The 21,189-nt window shown below is 35.5% G+C and overlaps 1 protein-coding gene across 1 annotated transcript in view; it reads left to right on the top strand.

Annotated features, from left to right (window-relative positions):
- SMEK1 (SMEK homolog 1, suppressor of mek1 (Dictyostelium)) overlaps positions 1-20,154 on the top strand; it is a gene marked incomplete at its 5' end in the record, with an annotated part of 36,192 nt that extends 16,038 nt beyond the window's left edge. The window contains 11 exons of the mRNA XM_010297045.1: positions 6,345-6,422; positions 6,523-6,639; positions 7,142-7,258; positions 8,628-8,759; positions 8,855-8,957; positions 10,238-10,396; positions 11,661-11,830; positions 13,682-13,824; positions 16,105-16,295; positions 16,820-17,046; positions 19,362-20,154. Coding sequence (XP_010295347.1) covers positions 6,345-6,422; positions 6,523-6,639; positions 7,142-7,258; positions 8,628-8,759; positions 8,855-8,957; positions 10,238-10,396; positions 11,661-11,830; positions 13,682-13,824; positions 16,105-16,295; positions 16,820-17,046; positions 19,362-19,475 — 1,551 coding nt within the window. The remainder of the gene's footprint in view (positions 1-6,344; positions 6,423-6,522; positions 6,640-7,141; positions 7,259-8,627; positions 8,760-8,854; positions 8,958-10,237; positions 10,397-11,660; positions 11,831-13,681; positions 13,825-16,104; positions 16,296-16,819; positions 17,047-19,361) is intronic.
- Positions 20,155-21,189: the final 1,035 nt, after the last annotated feature.

Raw genomic sequence — 21,189 nt, 5'->3', positions numbered from 1 at the left:
AGTCTCAAGTTCTTAGTTGATGCGTAATACAAGTTGTTATGCTTCTGCTGTTGACTTTAGGTTGTCTCTCCTGGACCACTGAGAGTGTGACAAAAGAGCTATCTTTTTAGGAAGTTTTACTTCTCAGGTTAAAAGTAAACTCTGTGAGCAGCTGGTATCCTATGACATACTGCAACTATTGCGTGTAAAACTGAGTTGGTTTATATTCTGTTCTTTTATCTCTCACTAGCTATGAAGGAAAGGAAAAGAAAAACTGTTAACTCCACTACGGGAAAAAAAAGATTAGGTCTAAAGAGCCCTTTTCATGTCAAGCTATGTATTAACTAAAGTGTCATTTTGCAATACCCTCATCTCAGATTAACTCAGCCATACCTTAGTTACAGAAACGTTACTAGAAATTTGTGCAAGACTCTGTGCAGATTGTGGCTTATGCTTTTTGACAGGCCAGGTGACTACTCTAAATTACCACTGTGTCGTATTTAAGGTATTTGGTGTCAAGATAGGACATTTAAGGTCATTAAAGGTCTCTGACATTTAAGATCAGTTTTTCAATTATAACTAGTGAATTCTGTAAATAAGAATATGCTGATTCTTAAGAATTTTGGCTTTATTAGTAGATATTTTGGATGTCTTTTTAAAAAAAAGGAAATTATTAATGCTGTAGTCATGGAAGATACTTGCTTCCATGATTTTGCTTTCTTTGGTAGGTAAATAACTTGCCTATCCTGTGGTAAAACCAAAAATAGAGAATGGATCACTTTTGGCACTTAAGGTTATGGGCTGTTATTCCTCCCTTCTTCATTAAGGTTAGCTTTCCCATGATCTTTATAAAAATGCTTACACTGATGGGCTTTTCTGAGAAATGGAGGTTAGTGTATTTGTGATTTGATTGTCTAAGATCTGTCATTTTAAATAACTACATCAAGATCTCACTGAATTAGATACTGTTGGTCATGATGGATAGTAAGCCCACGATACCAGTATTTCCAGTCTACAGAATTAACTGCTGTGGAAGCCTACTCAATTGCAGGTTTTGTGATTCACTGTGCATAAGATACGAAAGAGGTATATAACATTTTTTTCCAATTTCAGCCCCTCTTATGCTGATGTAATATGCTCTTACTGCTTGGGGTCCAGCCTGTTCTAGTCTTGCGATGTCATAGCCACCAAGAAACCTTGCTGAAACATGGAGTTCGCCAAGTTTTGAGAGTGGGGGTGGGACAGGTAAGTGGTGTTTCTTACTTTATATGACGCTCTTTTGCAATTTAAAAAATACATACTAATGTCCATACTGGAGGCCACCAGTTCTTTCCCTTTGTATTATTAACTAGTTCTTAAAAAAAAACAAAAACTTGCAAAACTGCGCCATAGAGTGAGCAAACACTGTTTCCTTCGGTTCTCTCCCCCTTTTCTCATTGGCGTGTTCTTTTTGCCAGCAAGATCCTGCAGTGTTTTTATCTTCCAGAATACAGAATATCGTTAGGATTACTTTCAAGTATGTGCATTTAGACTTCAGTCTTTTATTTTCAGGAAAGTGAAGAGTGGAAGGGGAATACTGGATATATGTTAAAATATTTATGTACCTAGTAGAGCAGTGATCACATGGCATTACTTTACTGGTAAATCAGATTTTTTAAATACAGAAATCATATTACTGATAGTCCCTATCTCCCTTTTCAATAACTAAAAAATTGTAGGCATTTAGGTACACCTGTACATTTTACTGGATTTATATATAACAAAGGGCTGTTTTTCATTTTGAAAGTAGTTTTAGAGATAATTACTTATTTGTAACTGAATACTATAGATGTAAATGTAATTTTATCTGTAGTTGTTTTAGAGGAAGAATTGTGTCGGTGCATGTTGGTAGTTTTGCCCAAATGTGTGAGGATTGGAACATCTCCTGCTGGTCTGCTGTTTTGCAGTAGTTGGCTCAGGAATAACTGTGGAGATTTGCTTTCAGCAAAATTTACCTTGCAATAAAGTATAAAAGGATGCCACTTTCTGAGGGAAATAACAGTGAAAGAAGTTTGCAAGTGGTGCATGCTAATGAATTCTGAGATTAACTTCTTCGTTGCAGAAAATTATTTTCAGTATATGCAGAAATTCCAGATGTGATCAGGTAGATCCTGCTGCTGTTTCAGCGTGTTGTCTCATGTGGAAATAGCTTATTGATAGCAAATGAAGGCATGTGTGGGAAGGCAGTCTGAGAGAAAGGAGACTGAAACATTTTAAACTGTTTTAAATCTTCTGGTGTGGTAGCAAGAAAGAATGTATGTTTGAAGCTGTAATTTTCTGTTTGCTGGTAACACTTTATGAAACTTCCACTTTCTGGGCTGAAATATTATTTCTGCCCAAAACAAATATGGAGGTGGAAAATGGGATAGAGAATATGTCCACCAGCTTAGGTGGACTTTTTTTGAGAAAGGGGTGTTTTTTGTCATTTATGTGTAATCACAGACATGAAGTATCTGATAACTGAAAGTTAATAGTATTTAAGAGAGGCCTGCTTTTGAAGAATGCTTTAAGTGCCTTTTGGGAAGAGCAGGACTGCTTTGAAAGTTGAATCACAAATGTAAATAGAGTCTTTTTTGTGATCCTATATTGTCTGTGGGTTTTCTTGTTTTTAAAATCATAAATGATTAAGTAGATGGCCTGGCTTAATTTTATCTTCACAAACTTTGAAAGGTATTGAATCCTAGGAGCATCTACTTAGATCTTGCAAAAGCCTCAATGAATATAATTAGTGTTTGGTATCTGCATTGTTCAAGTATTGGACATTTAATAGTTTCTGTGCATGGGGAAAATAGCTAAATTCTCCAGTTACCCCAAAAACTATTGTTTGCAGTTTTGTTTTCTTGGAAAACAATTGTGACCTTCACAGCTTCTAAGATACATCCAAATGGGTTTTGATACTTGTCTGCAAGAAGAGGCCAGAAACTGCAAAGAATGATGCATTTGCGATGTGTTCACTTCACAGATAGATTTTGAGGGATTTTTGGAAGTTGGAAAAAAAACCAGAAAACATTTAAGCGTCTGTAATTCTAGCACTTGGTGTCAGTGCTATGTGACTTCTAAAATATATGAACCCTGCTCTGAGACTGTGTATTTCTATAGAGTCTGGTAGTGTTGTTCAGGAATGTATCTTTAGATATGCTGCCCTTGTCAGTAATTTTACAGCTTGAGAAAGAGAATCTTGTATTTAGAATGTTCATTGCAATCACAATTTTTTTATAAATGTGAGAAGGTTGGGGTTTTTCCCATCAATTACAACCTACCTTTCATTAAGCATCTGGAATGACATAGCACCTAAATGCATTTCAGGGCTAAGACATAACTGCAATGTTAGTAACTAGGATAGGATGAGAGGAAATGGCCTCAAGTTGCACCAGGGGAGGTTTAGATTGGATATTAGGAAAAATTTCTTCACTGAGAGGGTGGTCAGGCATTGGAACAGGCTGCCCAGGGAGGTGGTGGAGTCGCCATCTCTGGAAGTGTTCAAAAAACTTGTGGGTATGGCACTTGGGGACATGGTTTAGGGAACACAGTGGCGCTGGATTATCGGTTGGACTTGATGATCTTGAAGGTCTTTTCCAACCTTAGTGATTCTGTGATTCGGTGATTTATTTCCTTGGAATAACTGCCTTTTACCGCATATTACCCATATAAGGGTGGGATGTTTCGAATCATTCAGATCCGTCTTAATTCGTCTGGTTTTAAATAGATCATGGTTGTTCTGAGGCCTAGAGATTTCAGATAACCCTAATAATTTAAAAAGACAATGTATTTAACGGAGTTTGAGAGAAGATGGGTGTGGGAAATGCTGTGATATTTAATACAGAATTGTAAAATACTGCATTATAGTATATATGTGGAAGGTTGAAAAATGATTACATACTGAACTTCTGCAAATTCTTTCTGAAACATTAAGTGTCAGCATTGAAGTCTTCATTATTGCCCAATGTTAGGAAGTCCCCTCTACAAGTCCCACATGTTTACCAGCCCAGTAACAGGGTGAGTGGGTTGTCCTCTGCTGTGGATGGCTACATCTTAAACCAGGCAGGGATGTGGCAGGATCTGATCAGAGAGCTGGGCAGGGGTCCTGCCCAGCTCGCCCTGCCCAGCAAGGCCCTGCCTGCCATGCTCTGCCGTGTAGTGCTGGAGGTGCAGCTTTCCCACCCACCTCTGTCCCTGGGGCTCTGCAGTGGGTCATGAGAGAGACCCACATTATCACCAGCAGTGCAGGGTTTTCTCCTCTCCTTCCACATTTGACTTAAAAAAATAATTTGATACTTTAGGTAATGCCTAATCATGGCTCTGATATGTCTAAATGCTGAAATTTCCATTATTTTTTCCAAGTGATCATTCTGAGAGATTTCTGTGGTGTTGACTTGCACTTACTGTTGGGTATTATGAAGGAGGTGAAAAGTTCATTTCATGGTAAGAATGGAAATAGGGGCTACACTTTCCAGTCTGGGATAAGCATGCATCTTATCAAAAGTTTTGATAGAAGAGATTAGATTGATCAAGATAGCAAAAAGAGAAATGAAAGCAAACTACTTAGCCTTTTCTTAAATGCACTGCTAATCATGGAGAATAACTTGCATGTTCTTCAAAAGAACTGGGATTTATGGGGTTTTTGTGTTGTGTGGGGTTTTGTTTTATTTCAGTAAACAAGTATGTCAGTATCTCTACTGTGGGTTAGTTATATTACCAATAATGTCTAACAAGTTAAATATTAGAACAGAAAACTTACCAAGCCATCTCACGGCTGGATGGCAGGTTAGACAAACATCCTTGTATTCTTTCATCACAGCTTAAGTTATGTTTCTTGAAATCAAAGACCCTAATAGCAGTTTTGAACATGTTTGATGAAATCTGAAAGTCAAACTTTACATTTCCAGTGCTTGATCCTCCATGTTGAATTTCAGTAACCTTCAAATGAGGCCTCTCCTACCACGTTTTGTTTTGATTTTGAAGCAGTCACAGAAATAGCACCAGAAATTGTGTCTAGAAATCATTCTTTGTCCATTATTGCTAGACTGTTGGGTCAGGTTAGAAGCACAGCGACAAAAAAGAGGAAACGTGTGGCATATCCTAAATACAGGGTTTACCTTATAGTGTGGTGAAATGCCTTGTAGGGTAGTAGCTCATGCCAACCTATTTTGGGTTTATCTATGTTGTGTAGTACATGTAGAGATCCTGGATTGGGTTGTGACAGCATTATAGCTGCATTAGCATGGTGTGCTGTTGGAACTGAGGCACTCATTTTCTCAGGAAGGCTGCAAGGTGAACCTGGATGAGGTACCTAGATAATTTGCAATATAAGAAAGTTTATGTGAATGTATCTGAAGTACTTTCATGGTTCTGCTTTATGCTGTGTAAACATAAGCAAGGCAACTTGGGTTCCTAGCACTGCGGTTTTGGGATAGAGGGATATTGCACATGGTGTTACTGACTACACAAGAAAAAACACTCTGGCAGCTTTTTGAAAAAGATCTATTCAGATCTGATGTACAGGTATATCTTTCAAGCAAGTGCTGTCTTATTACTCTGTAATATTGGGGAAAGGGTAGGGGAAGGTTTATTTCTGTTATAATAATCTTCTAGTTGTTAGGACTGTAAAGTTTATGGGAAGCTAAGTATTGCTGCTTCTTTCAGTCTAAATACACATTTGTAATGTGTTGGCTGCTGTTTGTAGTTTTGCTAAGGTACAGCAGCATGAAAAATAATGCAATGGTTTTTGATTGCTGCCAGCCAGAATGCCCAATAAATGCTGTACATAATAGGAACACTCTTTTCACAGCACAGAGGAGAAAGAATCTCACCTCATTCCTGATACTACGCAGCTCTCCCTCTGTCATGTCCTTGCTTTAGTTCTGCTGCAAAGATCTCATAACGTTCCAGAGACATATGTATTTAGGGCTGAGTGGCAGAACATGTTTATCAAAATATGTCAACAGTTGAAGCAAGGGTATTGTAGCATGGTTTAGAGGGATGGGCATGTGACAAGGGGGAAGGAAGTTAGAGAAGTCATAGACAAAATGATGAGAATGTCGGTAGAAAATAGAAAAAGGACAGCCAAAAGGCAATTCAAGATACATCGTAACTGAGAGTGAAGTGTTGGTGGGTAGGGTGTTGTTGAACATGATAACAGCTCAAGAACAAGATTCATATTAACTTGTTTGAAAATTGAATTAGGAAGTTGATACTGGTATGTTTAACTACAGTACACAAGCTTATGTTCTCTTAATTGCAGGAAGCATGGTTTAGAAGACCTTTATTACACTGGGATGCCTTTTGATATTGTCAGATAAACAAATGGTATTGTTTTGCCTTTGTAGGAAGATGAAAAATTTCTGACAGACTTGTTTGCACAACTAACAGATGAAGCCACAGATGAGGAGAAAAGACAGGAATTGGTAAGAAATCTGTAAAATGTACATGAAAGGGACAGTTACTACAATTTGGTACATGCATCTTTTTTTAATTACTAACTAGTATATTATTCTTGTTTTTCAGGTAAATTTTCTGAAAGAGTTTTGTGCATTCTCTCAAACACTGCAACCTCAAAACAGAGATGCATTTTTCAAAACCTTGTCAAATATGGGCATACTGCCAGCACTAGAAGTCATACTGGTAAGTCAGCTCAATTTTATATGTGATAACGATTTTGTTTATCTCCAGAGTTGTGTGTTTTGTTTTTTTTTTAAAGTAAGCATGCCAATCTTCAGTCACGTGGTTTTCTGAAGTGTTTGCTTCATTTGTCTTGTCTTAGCTTGAGATTCAGAACACTTAAAATATTTCTATGAAACTTTAAAAGCAATTTCAATATGACATCAGTAAGTGCCCTGGCATTCTTACATTTTTGTATTGTCATTTGCTTTCCTATCTTTACATGCTTCTTGGTGTATAATTAAGTAAGGAAATAGGACAAAGGGCAGGGAAACCATAAAATTTATTTTGCCCAACAGTTGTCAAACGTACAATAGAGGAGGTTAGAGTCAATTCAGTTTTAGAATACAGTTCTAGTAATAGGTATGACTTGTAAGTAGGAATTAAAAGCTATATGATTATTGGTTTTCATTCCATTTAAGCATTTTCTTTTAAGGAAACAAATTATTTTATTTGACTTTTTCAGGGTATGGATGATGCACAAGTACGAAGTGCAGCCACTGATATATTCTCATATTTGGTTGAATATAACCCTTCTATGGTACGAGAGTTTGTCATGCAGGAAGCGCAGCAGAATGATGATGTAAGTACAGGGTCCTTATAAATGTGTGTATTGTTTTTTGAAAATACTATTTTATATTTACAACTCTATTAATGACATGAGCCCTAGTTCTGAAGAAGTGTTGAATATAGTCATGATGGTGACAGAAAACTGAACTACCATGTTTTGAATAGTTCTGTTAGGTGAGATAAGTGTTCGTCCATTCACATATTCTTGTTCCATTGCGTGTAAAGTACAACATGTTACCATAAACCACTATTTTGGTTAACATCAGCTATCATACAAGCAAAACATAGTGGTTTTGAATGATGGCCTCCTTAAAATGCAAAATACAAATTTCAGTCTTGATCTTAGCATGTACATGGGTCTGTAATTTACTTGTAAGAAACCTGTGTTCAGTTTACTATCACACACGTTGAAAGTGGAATTACTGTCCTAAGTGTTTAAGTACCCTTTTTGACAGAGGTTTACATTTCCCAGAGATCCTTTGTAGGATTTTTGCTGATTAATACAGAATGCTAGCCCACAACTAGTAGTAAGAAAAGTATTTCAAAGTGGTATTCGGTGGAGAAAAAACATGTGTTACCTTTTCCGTAGAGGAGATAGTTAATTGGTTTTTTTTCTTGTTTATGCTAAAAACATGCCAGAGAACAGGACCCTGCTGGTGCTGCTACTTCTGTACTGGAAGAAAGGGGCAGCTGGAATAGGGAATATCACAGGTGGTTCCAGCCACTTGAATCTGATGGCTGTCCTCTTTTATGGAGGACGCTGGTAACCAAGCAACTTCAGTGTAGGGATTCCTAAATGTAAATACTATTTTCTACTTCTATGTGTTACTCTTGTTTTCTGCAAATAGATATTGGGGTTATTTTTAGGTGAAAATAATCTCATCAAGTTCAATAGCATTATAAAATTTACTGTTGTACGTTTGTGGAAATAAAACTCTTGGTATGTATGCTAAAGAAGGACACAAATGAAAACTTCTATACTCTGAAAACACTTCCAGAAATCAGTTGAATTTTGAGACTGTTAAGTATCTGCCTCCGTACTTCTTGTCTTTTGGTATTTCAGTTCAGACTAAATTCTAAATTAGATGGTTAATTTCAGAACCACTTTTAGTTGCTTTGAAAGATTCTTCTTCACTACTTGCCTTGTTACTGTTGAACTGCTTACAAGAATGTGTCATTGGCATGTAAAGTTAATTTGTTTCTGTTAAGCTTGGGGTTTTTTATTTGGTAGCTGTTTACATTTTACAAAAATTTGATAGAACACAATTTTTAACCAGGCAGTAACACTTCTAAAACATCATTTCGGATTTGGGGCAAGGGAGTAGCATTAGAATTGATTTTTGCTTTGTTTTTGTTTTTGTTTTTTTTTTCCCCCCCGTTAGGATATATTACTCATTAACCTCATTATAGAACACATGATTTGTGACACAGATCCAGAACTTGGAGGGGCAGTGCTACTCATGGGTTTGCTTCGTACTTTAGTTGATCCAGAAAATATGCTTGCCACTGCCAATGTAAGTAAATACCTTCAAATGAAATTACAGTTGTTTTTGGTAGAGTATTTGGTGATTTGTTACATAAATATTTTTTTATTATTATTATTCTTTAGAAAACAGAAAAGACAGAGTTCTTGGGTTTCTTCTACAAACATTGTATGCATGTTCTGACAGCCCCTTTATTGGCCAATACCACAGAGGACAAGCCTAGCAAAGGTAATGCCACTCTGGATGTTGGGCTCGAGACTGTTGAATGTCAATGTTTAAAACAGAGTAACTGTCAAAGGACATTTTCTGTCTTAAAGAGAATCTGAGACTATGATAAAGTAAAATGTTGATTCATGATTTAGTCATTTAAATAGTTTATAAGCACAAAATTCAGCAGAGACATCTGATTTAAGAAGTGGAAAACACTTGCTGCAGCTTTTGCTTCAGCAAAAATTAAAATATTTGTATAATTTTTAGTAACTCATGGGGCTGTTCAGTGACATAGACTTGTAAACATGTGTAAATGTTTTTTAAGGTCAGGGATTACTAGAGAGGATGCAAAATTGCCCCTGAGAAGGTGTGTATCGCAATACTGAGCTGAGTTTGAGGCTATTGGTTCTAAATCAGACTACGAAAGCAGAGATCAGTGATGAAGTAACTTGTTCTTGCTGGCTGCTAGCAGCAGCACTGTTTGGTTATTAATATTATAACACATCCAAAACAGGTGTAAAAGGAGGTACATAAATGATACATAAATGTTCTGTAAATATTTAAATTTTTTGTATAGATTTCCAAGGCATTAGTTAAATTAATCTGTTTTATCTCAACTGGCTTCCAGATAGATTGGAAGTGAGAATTTTTTCTGTTTAAAATACTTGTGTTCTTTAACGGTCAACAGTCTGGCAGTATTTTTAAAAAGGTAGCATTACCTTTTAAGAACTATTAAATCTAACATGTATTTAATTTATTATTTGTCTACTTAAAAGCAGGATTTGAGTTACTTTTTTGTATATGCTGATACGATTATGTCTTAGAAGTATTAAAAGAGCCTGAGATACTTCTGGTATAGTACTTTTGTTAAAAGGCATAGTAGATCACATTTTTGGTACAAACTTAGTCAAGGTACTGTATGTAGGGCAGTGTTTTATGATACAGACATGGACATCATAATGAGTTTTGGTTAAATAAGACTGCTTATGTTAGTGTTAAGTACTGTACTCTCTGAACCCTTCAAACACTGATTTAAGACAGACAAAATGTAATTGTTCCTATAGTTTCCTATAAGAGGGTTTCCTGCCATATCTGTGTAAATAAACTTAGTCCATAATGTTCTTGTTCAATTTCTATTTTAAAGACTAAACATATCCCCCAGAATGTTCTCTGAACTATCTGTGGGAATACACAAGAACTTGGAAATGTTTACCAGGCTGCAGTTGGATATTTGAAGTTATCTTCTGAAGACGATATCCTAGATATGTTTCATTATTTTGGTTTTGTTTTTATTATAGACGATTTTCAGACAGCCCAGCTCTTGGCATTAATACTGGAATTGCTAACTTTCTGCGTAGAACATCATACTTATCACATAAAGAACTACATCATTAACAAGGATATCCTGCGAAGGGTGCTCGTTCTCATGGCCTCAAAGCATGCTTTCTTGGCATTGTGTAAGTTTGAAAGCTAAAGAATGAACTAGTATTTTGTGAATGTGAAGTGTTAGGTATCTTCATTCTGCGGGAAGAAAACTGTTCACAGATCATGACAATTTGTGACTGAATACAGAAATTCTACTATTATACTCTGTGTTTCTCATAACCAATTTATAGATATATCGGCTAGTATTAATAAATAATTTTGTGTTCATAGATGTCTTTTCTAAAAAGCAGAAGGATTTTTCTTAACCTCAATGTAGAGGTGAATTGAAAAGACGGTATCTCAATATTGAGTATACTAAGAGAACCATTGTAAGTTTTGATTTTTTTTTTTTTTTTTAGAAATTATCCGAGGTATTTAGTTAGAGATATGGTTATCTGACTGCATTAAGCAGCACAGAAGTTCAGTGTGCTGCTTTCCAAACTCTGATAGTTTCTTGACCATGCTGAGCATAGTAATAGCAAAGCAGTGTGACTTATCTCTTACTTGCCTCCAGAATTTCCGCCCCCTCCCCAGTTCTGTTGTGCACATAGAGTAGAGCAAAACCTAAAGTTGACTGAGCAGTACCCAACAAGAAGTACCACCTTTTAAATTTGTAACTGTATCACCTGCATTTGGTTTTAGAACCCTTGAATAATCTTTTTTTATGTACACCTAGTTGCTAACCAAAATGTACTGCCTTTATAGTGAGGAGATACTCTACTTTCTGTTTATGCATGGACATTCACATGCTTGTGTACGCTTTGAGGTTTTAGAAAGAGCTTTAAACTGGGTGTAAATTAAGTCTTCGCTTTACTATGTGTGTGAAGAAAATGTCATTTACCAATATTAAAATGAGATAGTTTGCATTCTAATCAAATATGTCTCATGAAATGTAATCAAACTTACATTTTAATAATAGGAATGATAAGTAAATTTCCCAGTCCTACTGAGAAAGTATTTTATCTTTATCATAAGTAATTTTAAAAAATCAAAAAATAGACCTTTATGTTAGTAGCAATATAGATAAACAGTGGTATATTATTTCTTCAGTGAACAGAGGTGGTTTCATTTGTACAATTATGATGGAGGATTTCTTTGTGGTAAAATAGATAAGTAATCTTCAGCAGTATAGTCAAGACTGTTGAGAAGCAGTGAATAGCTGAATGTATTACCAGGTCCTAATAGTGTAATGCTGTATAAGAACAGAGATTGACGATTGCCCTAACTAATGCTGAGTAATTCTGGGATTTTTTTCTTTTAAATTAAAAAATTTTTTTGACAACACTTCTGTTTCAGGTGCCCTTCGTTTCAAGAGAAAGATAATTGGACTAAAGGATGAATTCTACAACCGTTACATAATGAAAAGTTTTTTGTTTGAACCTGTGGTCAAAGCATTTCTAAATAATGGTTCCCGTTATAATCTGATGAACTCTGCTATAATAGAGATGTTTGAATTTATCAGAGTGGTGAGTGCTGTTATGTGCTGAAGAGATATTAGTGTGTTGTTTAATCTTGTAGTTCAAGAACAGTTCTTTTTGCTTGTACCCTAAATTATGCTATCAGTGATGTGACCATATGATACTGTATTTAAATGAACTTTCTTTTGTATGAGTTACGTATTCATACGTGTTCTTTCTTACGTTCAAACAGTACCATGACTTGAAAATTAAATTCACTTGATACTCAGTGTACTCACAGTACCCAGATTTGCAAAGGCAGCCCTAATCAAGTTTCATCATGCAGGCTGGATGGGCCTGTTATGACAGGAATGTCATTTGAAACTACTGCTACAAAACCATCAAATTTAGTCGTGCGCTGTAATACCAATTCATCAGAATATAGAAACATACAGAAGATACCAGTCTTTGTTTATTATATTAATGGACTGCTACAAAGTTCCTTCTATGGGTAGTCTCTTAAAATATTCGTGCCGATTTGGCTGTCTGCACAGTACTGTTTCCTCACTGTTGTCTGCATCCATATTCTGGCAAGATGCTGTACAGACTGTAAACGTGGTAACTGGGGCGAAGCTAGGGTGCTGACAGTTGGGGAGGAGTAAGTCTGTGAGGGGGAAAAAAGGAGGTTTTGTCACCTCTGGAAATCTTCTGTGCTGATAGCAGCCTTCATCTTTGAGTTGGGACTCGAGGCAATTCAAGACTGAGATGACTTAGTCATCATGGAAGAATTGGTTTAAAAATGGTTTTGAAGCTATGAAAAAAGTTAATCCACATTGGTGTCCCTGACTTTTGTGCTGTGGTTTTTCAGTACTCCATGGGATTGTGTGCTGATTCTACAGCTCATGCTATGAGGAAATAAATAATCTTTTTTTTTTCCTTCTTATCCTCCTTCGCACATAGATACCCAGATTGCATTTCCAGAATACTTCCTGACATCTGGAAATAATTTTTGTCAATTTTATTTCATTCAGGTTTATTCTTGAAGAGCTCAAAAAAAAGTGTGCTTTTGTTATTACTGATGTATTACCATTCATAAAAGGTGGCCTTTGAGCATATAACCAAAAAAGAAAATAACCAGTATTAAGCTTTATGTTGCTTTGCCTGTCCTTAGTACGTGGTAATTGAGATGGTTATTCTGCAGTATATTCCGGTGGTTGTGCTGTGCAAAGAAAGCCAAACGATGCACAGGAGCAATTTTCCTGCTGCAGTATGCAGACCTATGCTAGTCTTAGCTGCCTGGAGTTGCTTTGGGCAGCCACAGGGCTGAACTGAAATAGCAGAACAGTTGGGAGTTTTTTGTAAAAGACCCTGACCAGCACTATATGGCCACAAAGAAAAAACCCTGATGTTAGTTTCTGGTGAAGAATATCTTCCTTGTTCTCATCCTCAACAAATGCACTGAATAATTATTTTTACATAAGTAATTTATTTGCAGTGAGGAAAGAAACAATATGAATGCTAAGTCTGTATCTTGTAACTGAATTTTTTAATTGACTGATTACACCAGGTGTCAGTTAATTTATCAATATAAAAATATTTGTAAGTTGGCAGTAGGAAAAGCCTTTTAGAACTGGTTTTGGTATAATTTTCTATCAGGGTTTTAGGTTCTAGTCGTGTGTTTTGAAGGAGATACTGCTAGAAAATTGCTATTATTATGCCTGTTTCACAAATAAAAAATTTGAAGGTCTAGATTTTTAACTACACTTGTATGCGTAATACTCATTTTTACATAAGCTAGTTAAGATGATGCTTCGTATGGAATGTTTAAAAATAATCTCTCATTTCAGTTACTTTTTATATTGTATTAAATATTTTCATTCAAGTGAATTTAAGTCACTTTATGTTTGTTCGTTCCTATAGGAAGATATAAAATCGCTAACAGCTCATGTAATTGAAAATTACTGGAAGGCGCTAGAAGATGTAGATTATGTGCAAACATTCAAAGGACTAAAACTACGATTTGAGCAACAAAGGGAAAGACAAGATAATCCAAAACTTGACAGGTAAAATGCACTAAATGCTCTTATTGGTATATCAGTGCTTTAATTCTGTTTTGAGAATATTGGTGGGTTGTTGTGTGATAGTGGGAAATGTAAATAGTTTAGACTCCTGCTTGCATCTCAGATATTGATGAATATATGTGGTTAATCGTGTGATTTTCAGATGTGTTGCTTCAAATTCTTGATCAGCTTTCAGTGAGCATATTAGCATTATCCAGCATATTGCTGGACCCCCAGTAATAATACTAAGTTGTCATATCCTGAACTTACATGCACTGTTGTAATGAGGCTGGAAGCCTGTCAAGTATCTGAAGTTCACTTGCTTAAACAACAGATTGCCACTGTTTGATGTGAAAGATTGTTCAGTTGTGAATTATCATTCTGTGGATTTTTCCTTCAAAAATTCACATCACATTTTCTTTTAGTGAGTTGTGGGAGTAGATATTTAGCTAAGCTCTACTAAGATGATTAAGAAATAGAATTACAAAGAAATTTTCAGAGGATGCTTTTTTGTCAGTGTTAGATTTGCTGATAGAGTAAAAAACAATCTGATGTAACACTTGAATCACTCCTGTTTGCCAGAGCTAAAGTTCCCTTCCTTAGTATGCAGTTACCCAAGGTTAAAAGGTTAGGGTGTATAAAAATAGGAAGTTTAGGACTTCTTACTCCATTTATTTTTGTCAAATGGTATTACTTTTATTTGTAGTTTATTTCAAACAAACTGGACTCCTTTTGTGAATAGATGGGTTACTCTTAAGAATTGTTAGCAAGATCTGTTCTTGTTCTGTTGTCTTGAATTAGTTTGAAAACACATTATAAAATTAATCCTGATTAGTCATACTAGGATATCTTGAAATCTCAGACTTTTAAGTTATTTTATTTCTGCCACAAGATTTCTTAGCCAATATTTAAATTTGAGACTTCTACAATTAAAATAAGAGTATAATCGTAGATTTATTTTGAAATGTTGAAGCACTTTCAAGAGTATTTGCGCTATCTGTGGTTTTGAGTACTAATGTTTTACAGATGAGATGTTATTATTTTGGCTTTTGTCAGCTAAGCTTATCACTTAAACAGCTGTGAAATTCAAGCCTACGATTCTCACATTAATGTGTGTGTTGCAAAGAACACCCAGCAGCTTCCTTCAGTAATTTTCATCCAGTATAGGAAGTAAAACATTAGTCTTTTCTTGGCTTAAGTTGAGCTAAGTGATTGTGTGTAGTTGGGCTGCATGAGTTCATCCAACAGAAAATTGCAGCTTCAAGAGGTTTGTAGCTCAACCCAGCCCAGTTTTTACCTTCTTCCTACATTTTATATAGTGGCTGCACAAGCCCTGTTCACAGTCCATGTAATTTCTTAAGTTAAAACACAGAAATAACAAAATGCAAAAGTAACAAGAATCTGTTCACACAGTTTAGCAAAGAATAGTTCAGTAAGGAAGGAGGCCAAAAATTTTGTTGACATGGGCCACAAAAGTATTCAGAAGAGTGCCGCTTAATTAATAGTTCTGCAATATTAGCAGAACTTGAATTTAAATGCAGTGTAAAATGATGCAGTATGTATAGATCCAGCTGATAGCGTTGGCAAGAAAACTATTCAGAATTAGGTTTATTTTGAAAAATACATTTAGCATTCTTATATATACCTTGTAATTTCCTAATTTTTCCTTTCTGGCTTTTTCCTACAGTCAATGCAAGACCTTTTTTCTAAATAGAATAAGCTCAGATTGTATTATTAACATTTTAATTCCAGTAACAGAGGCTTTATGAAAAACATTAAATTTCAGACTTACATTGTGGCCAGTATATTTTGAACAACTGCTACAGAAAATTTGTTAAGGGTTTTGTTCTTCAGGGTGCACATCACTCTCCTGTTCTCCAAGGCCATAATACTGCTGCTGTGAGAAAAAAACAAAAGGAAGGTGGAGCTGAGATAGACCAATACTAATAATGGATCAAATGGGGAGGGAGAAGTAGCACTTTGTATCCAAAGGTCTGAAGAATGGAAAATACTGATAGTGACCAAAAATTGGCAGAAAGAGAGAGCTGTTTTTTAATGCATCTATTTTAAGCTGGAGTCATATTTAAGTTAGATTTCAGCTGTTTGTTGTTTTTTTTCTTTAATGTATTGGACCCCATTTGTTAAAATTATATACATATATATATATATAAAAATATATATATAACCCCATGACAAGCTGTCACTGTAAATCTCAAGTAGAAGTTTTATTATTAATATGAGTTGGTTTTTTAATCAAAAGTTTTAAAACTTACTGTTCTGCAGCATGCGCTCCATTTTGAGAAACCATAGATACAGAAGGGATGCAAGAACCCTGGAGGATGAAGAGGAAATGTGGTTTAATACCGATGAAGACGATATGGAAGATGGAGAGGCAGTGGTGCCCCCTTCTGACAAAACTAAAAATGATGAAGATATTATGGACCCTATCAGTAAATTCATGGAAAGGAAAAAATGTAAGTGATGAGAAGAAGAATGCCATATGGCTTATGCAGAAGCCATGACTTGTATTCTTTAGTCCTACTGCAATGAAGAATTTGCATGTATTTATTCTGAAGTTCTTAGATTTTGAAATTGTGACATCAGGTTGGTGGACCACACCTTCAAAAGAAGTTTTGTTGTCTTTTAAGCGGAATGATACAAAATATTGTTGTTGATTTCTTAAAGCATTTGAATTACAATCTTAGCTGATAGTCAAGTTTTCCTGTGTTTTATTCAGGTTTGTAATTCAAAATTTTTGATGTAAATGTTCAGGTGACATCGTTGGTAGAATAAAAGTGTTCATTCCTGGACAGTGGCAATGGCTTGTAGGTGGTATAGTAGTATGGAAAAAAAAAAAAGTCTATGATGACTCACTCTACCAAGTTGTACATAAAGTATTAAGCCTTTTTCCACACAGGAAAGTGATTTGTAATGAAATGTTTTGCTCAATAATATTGCTTTACTTCTGCACTTTTTTTGTTTATTTTTTTCTCTCCAGTAAAAGAGAGTGAAGAAAAGGAAGTTCTTCTGAAAACTAACCTTTCAGGTCGTCAGAGCCCAAGTTTCAAGCTTTCCTTCTCCAGTGGTACAAAATCTAACCTTACCAGCCAGTCATCTGCTAGTAATCTGCCTGGATCCCCGGGGTCTCCCGGATCCCCAGGGTCCCCGGGATCTCCAGGATCGGTTTCTAAAAGCACATCTCAGATGGCAGCTATTACAACTAAGGTAATATTGAATGGACCTAGGTTGACTTCGTCGTTACAGACTAGAAATTTGCTTTAGCATCTCTCTCAAGTTTGTGTGAATTCTGACACATTAAGCAGAATGGACTCTCTGGTTTGTGTGTGCTTTTTTGTCTGGCCTTTAGCATCTTTAAGAAGATCTGACATGTATATAAAAATAAGTAAAGGCTCTTTTAATGCCCAGACTTAAAGTATGAAGCATACAACTAGCTGCTGCTTGCAGCTGTCTTTACTGTGAAATACAGACAACACTTTACTTTTGTTAAAAATTGCACAGGGGTATTTGGCAGGTAGAAATACAGAAATACTTTGGAAATGTTGCCAAATTTTGCCAGACTCCACGGTGTCCCGTCCCCCCAACCCCATTGAGAATTTCTACAATTTTAATGTTGTTCAAAGTGATGTAACTGGCACATGTGAAAGAAAGAAATTGTATTATGGAGGGGTGGTTGCTGTAAGCCAAAACATAAACCATTTTTAATAATCTAGTGTGACTCTCTTACCTTTTGAAATAACATATCGTTTTGTGTTGGAACATACTGAAGTAGAAGAAGAAAGCCCATCTAAAAGAGTCAGTATAACCTGCAATGAATACCCCAAACCAGTGTTTATAAATACATTTTTATGGTGCTGTTGGATTTTACCAGATTTCTGGCTAAAGCTCTATTTAAACCAAGTCAGGGAAATAGTGACTGGTATTTTCTCAGCACTGGGGGACAAGTAAGGTAGTGTTGGTACAGCATAGTTCAGATAATGAGATTTTACTTTCATAAAAAGTGTTTCCATTTCTGAAAGGTCAGGTAGGTAGCTCCGTTCTCAGGTAGCCTTGGAATAACTCTGATTCATCCTTATTTTTAATGCCACCATACTGCTTCTTAACCTAACTTTCTAGTAACGGCAAATGGGGTTTTCGTTTTTTTTCTTTCTTATAGTCGAACATTGCTTAAGAGTTTATGTTTGGATTACCTTCTGTTAAAAACAGCTGAATGAGGAGAGTTTGGCTGATGAAGAACTAAGTGATACTTCTTCTAAATCCATCTGTGGAGGAAGGGGGAGCAGATTTATTTCACTTATGAAAAAAGCGATTCTTAAAAGGGATAGAATTGGCTTGGAATTTAGTTCTGTATTTCTGCTGGAGGCTTGTTTTCTCACAGGCAATATAATTCCTTGTATCTGAAACGGAGTCTTTATATATGGAGCGTACTGCATACAGTATTGGCTCCAAAATTTTAAGTTGAGGTGGCAAAAGAAAAATGTTCAGATTACACTGAATATGCAGTGCACTGAAAAAACATTCATGGATTCAGGCATAAGCTGCCTTTTTACACTGTTTATAAATGTGCCACAGTCACAAACTAGAAACAGTGTTGAAATTGGGTTTTTCATTAATTACCTGATCTTGTTATTTTATGTGTAGTATATACTCAGCGTTATGTTGTCTGTGACTGTACAGAATGTGTGTAATTGCTTATTGAGTTGTATTTTGGCATACAGTTGTCTGAAATTTTCTGGTTTGGTTGTCTTATCATTAGACAACTGATTATGTAGTGTGATCTTTGCGTAAAGTACCAGTGACAGCCATTGTAGTCAAATGCTGGTGAAGCTTCAGAAATGTCAACGTGCTGTAGTTAGAGGAAGTTTTAGAAGTTCATGCCGCTTCTTCGTGTGTCTAGAGCTGCCTAATCTTACAATTTGTGGTTAATTGCAATACAAGGGAGTTTATACTATTACTAGATAAGCTTTCATTTTCAGCTGCCAAGATGTTTAAATTTTGTAACCTGTACACCTCATTCAATTATATTATACAAAAAATTCTTTAAGTTACTACACATTTAGTCTAGCTTTTGTGAAGACACGGTGTTCTAAAAGTGTCGTAATTCAAAAATTAAAATGGCAAGATATTCTGTATTTGTTTCTGAAGTGCTTCCAGGTTGCTTGTTGCTGCAGTCAGCTATGCTTGGTTAAAAAAAAAAAAAATCTAGGTCTTTACAGATATAGCTGCAGTGACACTTAGCAAAACTAAGATTTTTGTATTTTCTTAAAATTCAACTGGAAATATTTCTATCTAGTTGGATAGGTAAAACCCCATTTTGGATTTATTGATTTAAGCATTTTTCAGACAATGTCATTTTCATTCATAGTGAAGTATTTGTTTTTGTTCTGCTTCATTTTATTCAAAACTTCATGAATCAGTATGCTTATGGCAATATTCTGTGCAAACATCATTTTGCAATACAAACATGAAGTACCAATGTACAAACATTTTCTTAATTATAGTAATTGTGTCTGTCTTTGTAGGGAGGCCTTGTTGGGCTTGTAGATTATCCTGATGATGATGAAGAGGATGATGAAGATGAAGATAAAGAGGAAACTTTACCTTTGTCAAAGAAAGCAAAACTTGAGTCATCATAATGGCAACTGCTGAAGAACATCACCAGTTGGGGGAAGGATATTTTTTCCAAAAACAAACCCACAGCAAAGCAGCAATCTTTCGTGAATTACTGTGTGTGACACAGATCAACCTATACAAACGGATTTCTGCCAATCAAGTGCCAATTCAAAGGAGCAGAAGGAGGGGAAATACTTTGTTTAGGGGAAAGACTTATGCCTTTGAGCTCTCCAGCTTGGACCACATGTTGCCCTTTTCTCAGGGAAGGAAATGGAAAACAAACAACAAACAAAACAAAAACAAACAAAAAGCAAAACAAAACAAAAAGCCAACAGGGCAGGAGTTTTGTTAGTGGAACTCTGGATTGGCTGGTCAGTTGCTACAATCAGAATATGCTTTCTTGGACCATGTATGAGACTTCTGAAGAAAAGGCGGGTTTTGCCATAATTCTTCACTAGTTAAGAATGCCAGCAGTTTCTTTGTGTAAAAGAGACCTGCCTTTGAAATCATACATTCTGAACGTTTTAGTCAAGCTACAACAGGTTTTAAAAACCTCTACGGGGGAGGGCCGAATATAAAGTTTCCTCTTTTTTTTTTTTTTTTTTTTTTTAAATCTGTTCCCTTTGCCCTTTAAACTGCAGAATTTTTTTTGGAGGTGGGGGATTTGTTTGTCCCTTCTTGATTAAAGATTGAGTGGAATTCTAGATGTGGTCACTTTTGTGTCATAATTTTTTTTTTTGCCCCCCCTGAGTGTATGCTTAGTTGTTGAGTATATATTTGGGACCATTAAAATTTTTTGATGTAATATAATCTCACTGTTGTGCTGGTACCTGTTTCACCCTGTGTAATTTTGTTCTGCATCACAGTTCTTAATATGTTTAGGATTTTATGGAAGATGGTATAGTTTTTATTGGAAAAAAAATAATCTTACCACAATGTGCATAAAAGCAATACTATTTTGTGACTAAATATTTTATATTACATTTTACATCAGCAACTGTCAAAGAAAAAATCAGGGAAATAGGATGGAATAAAAAAATTGAAACCTATAAATATGAAATTAGTATTCCAAAGAGACTTTGAAATTTCGTAACTCAGAACGATGATGGTAGACTAACTCATCAAAATGCAAGATGGATGATTTAGGAATACCAATATATTGACTGATTTGACTTACAAAAAATAAAAAAGAAATAATTAAAGCTGAAGGAAAATGGCCTTAGTGGGTTTTGTTTTGTTTTTTTTTAAAAAACAACACTCTGATTCCCTTTGGAATACCAGTTTTAGTGAATCAAAGATGGTTGTAGAATAAACTCTTTACAAGGATACCATCTTTTGAAATTTATTCTAATACCTGATTGAAAAAGAGCAATTAAACTTTGGGTCTAACTCAATGACTACATTCTTTTCCCTTTCTCCAAAAATCTAGTATTAGTTATTAGTTTGAAACTAAATGTTATATCCTGCTTCCTTACTGCTTTTACAGAAGATGGCTTTGATTGCACAGCAGTGCTTCCTGTGAAAGGGGAGTTTGTTCAGTTCCTTTGCAAACTAGACCCTTTTTTGTATATATTTTCAAGAGTTGATTTCCTTTTGGACATTTGAAGCACCAGTGTTGCAACAATCATGATGTTATACACTAATGTATCACATACAAATAGAAATAAGAGAAATGAAAGTCTGAGGCTGGATCATACGTGATCACACCCACGTGTAGATTAGCACTTTGTTTCTGAA

Source organism: Phaethon lepturus, unplaced genomic scaffold (genome assembly GCF_000687285.1).
Source record: "Phaethon lepturus isolate BGI_N335 unplaced genomic scaffold, ASM68728v1 scaffold52341, whole genome shotgun sequence".
NCBI classification, from domain to species: Eukaryota; Metazoa; Chordata; class Aves; order Phaethontiformes; family Phaethontidae; genus Phaethon; species Phaethon lepturus.
This window is presented reverse-complemented; position numbering and strand designations above follow the sequence as displayed.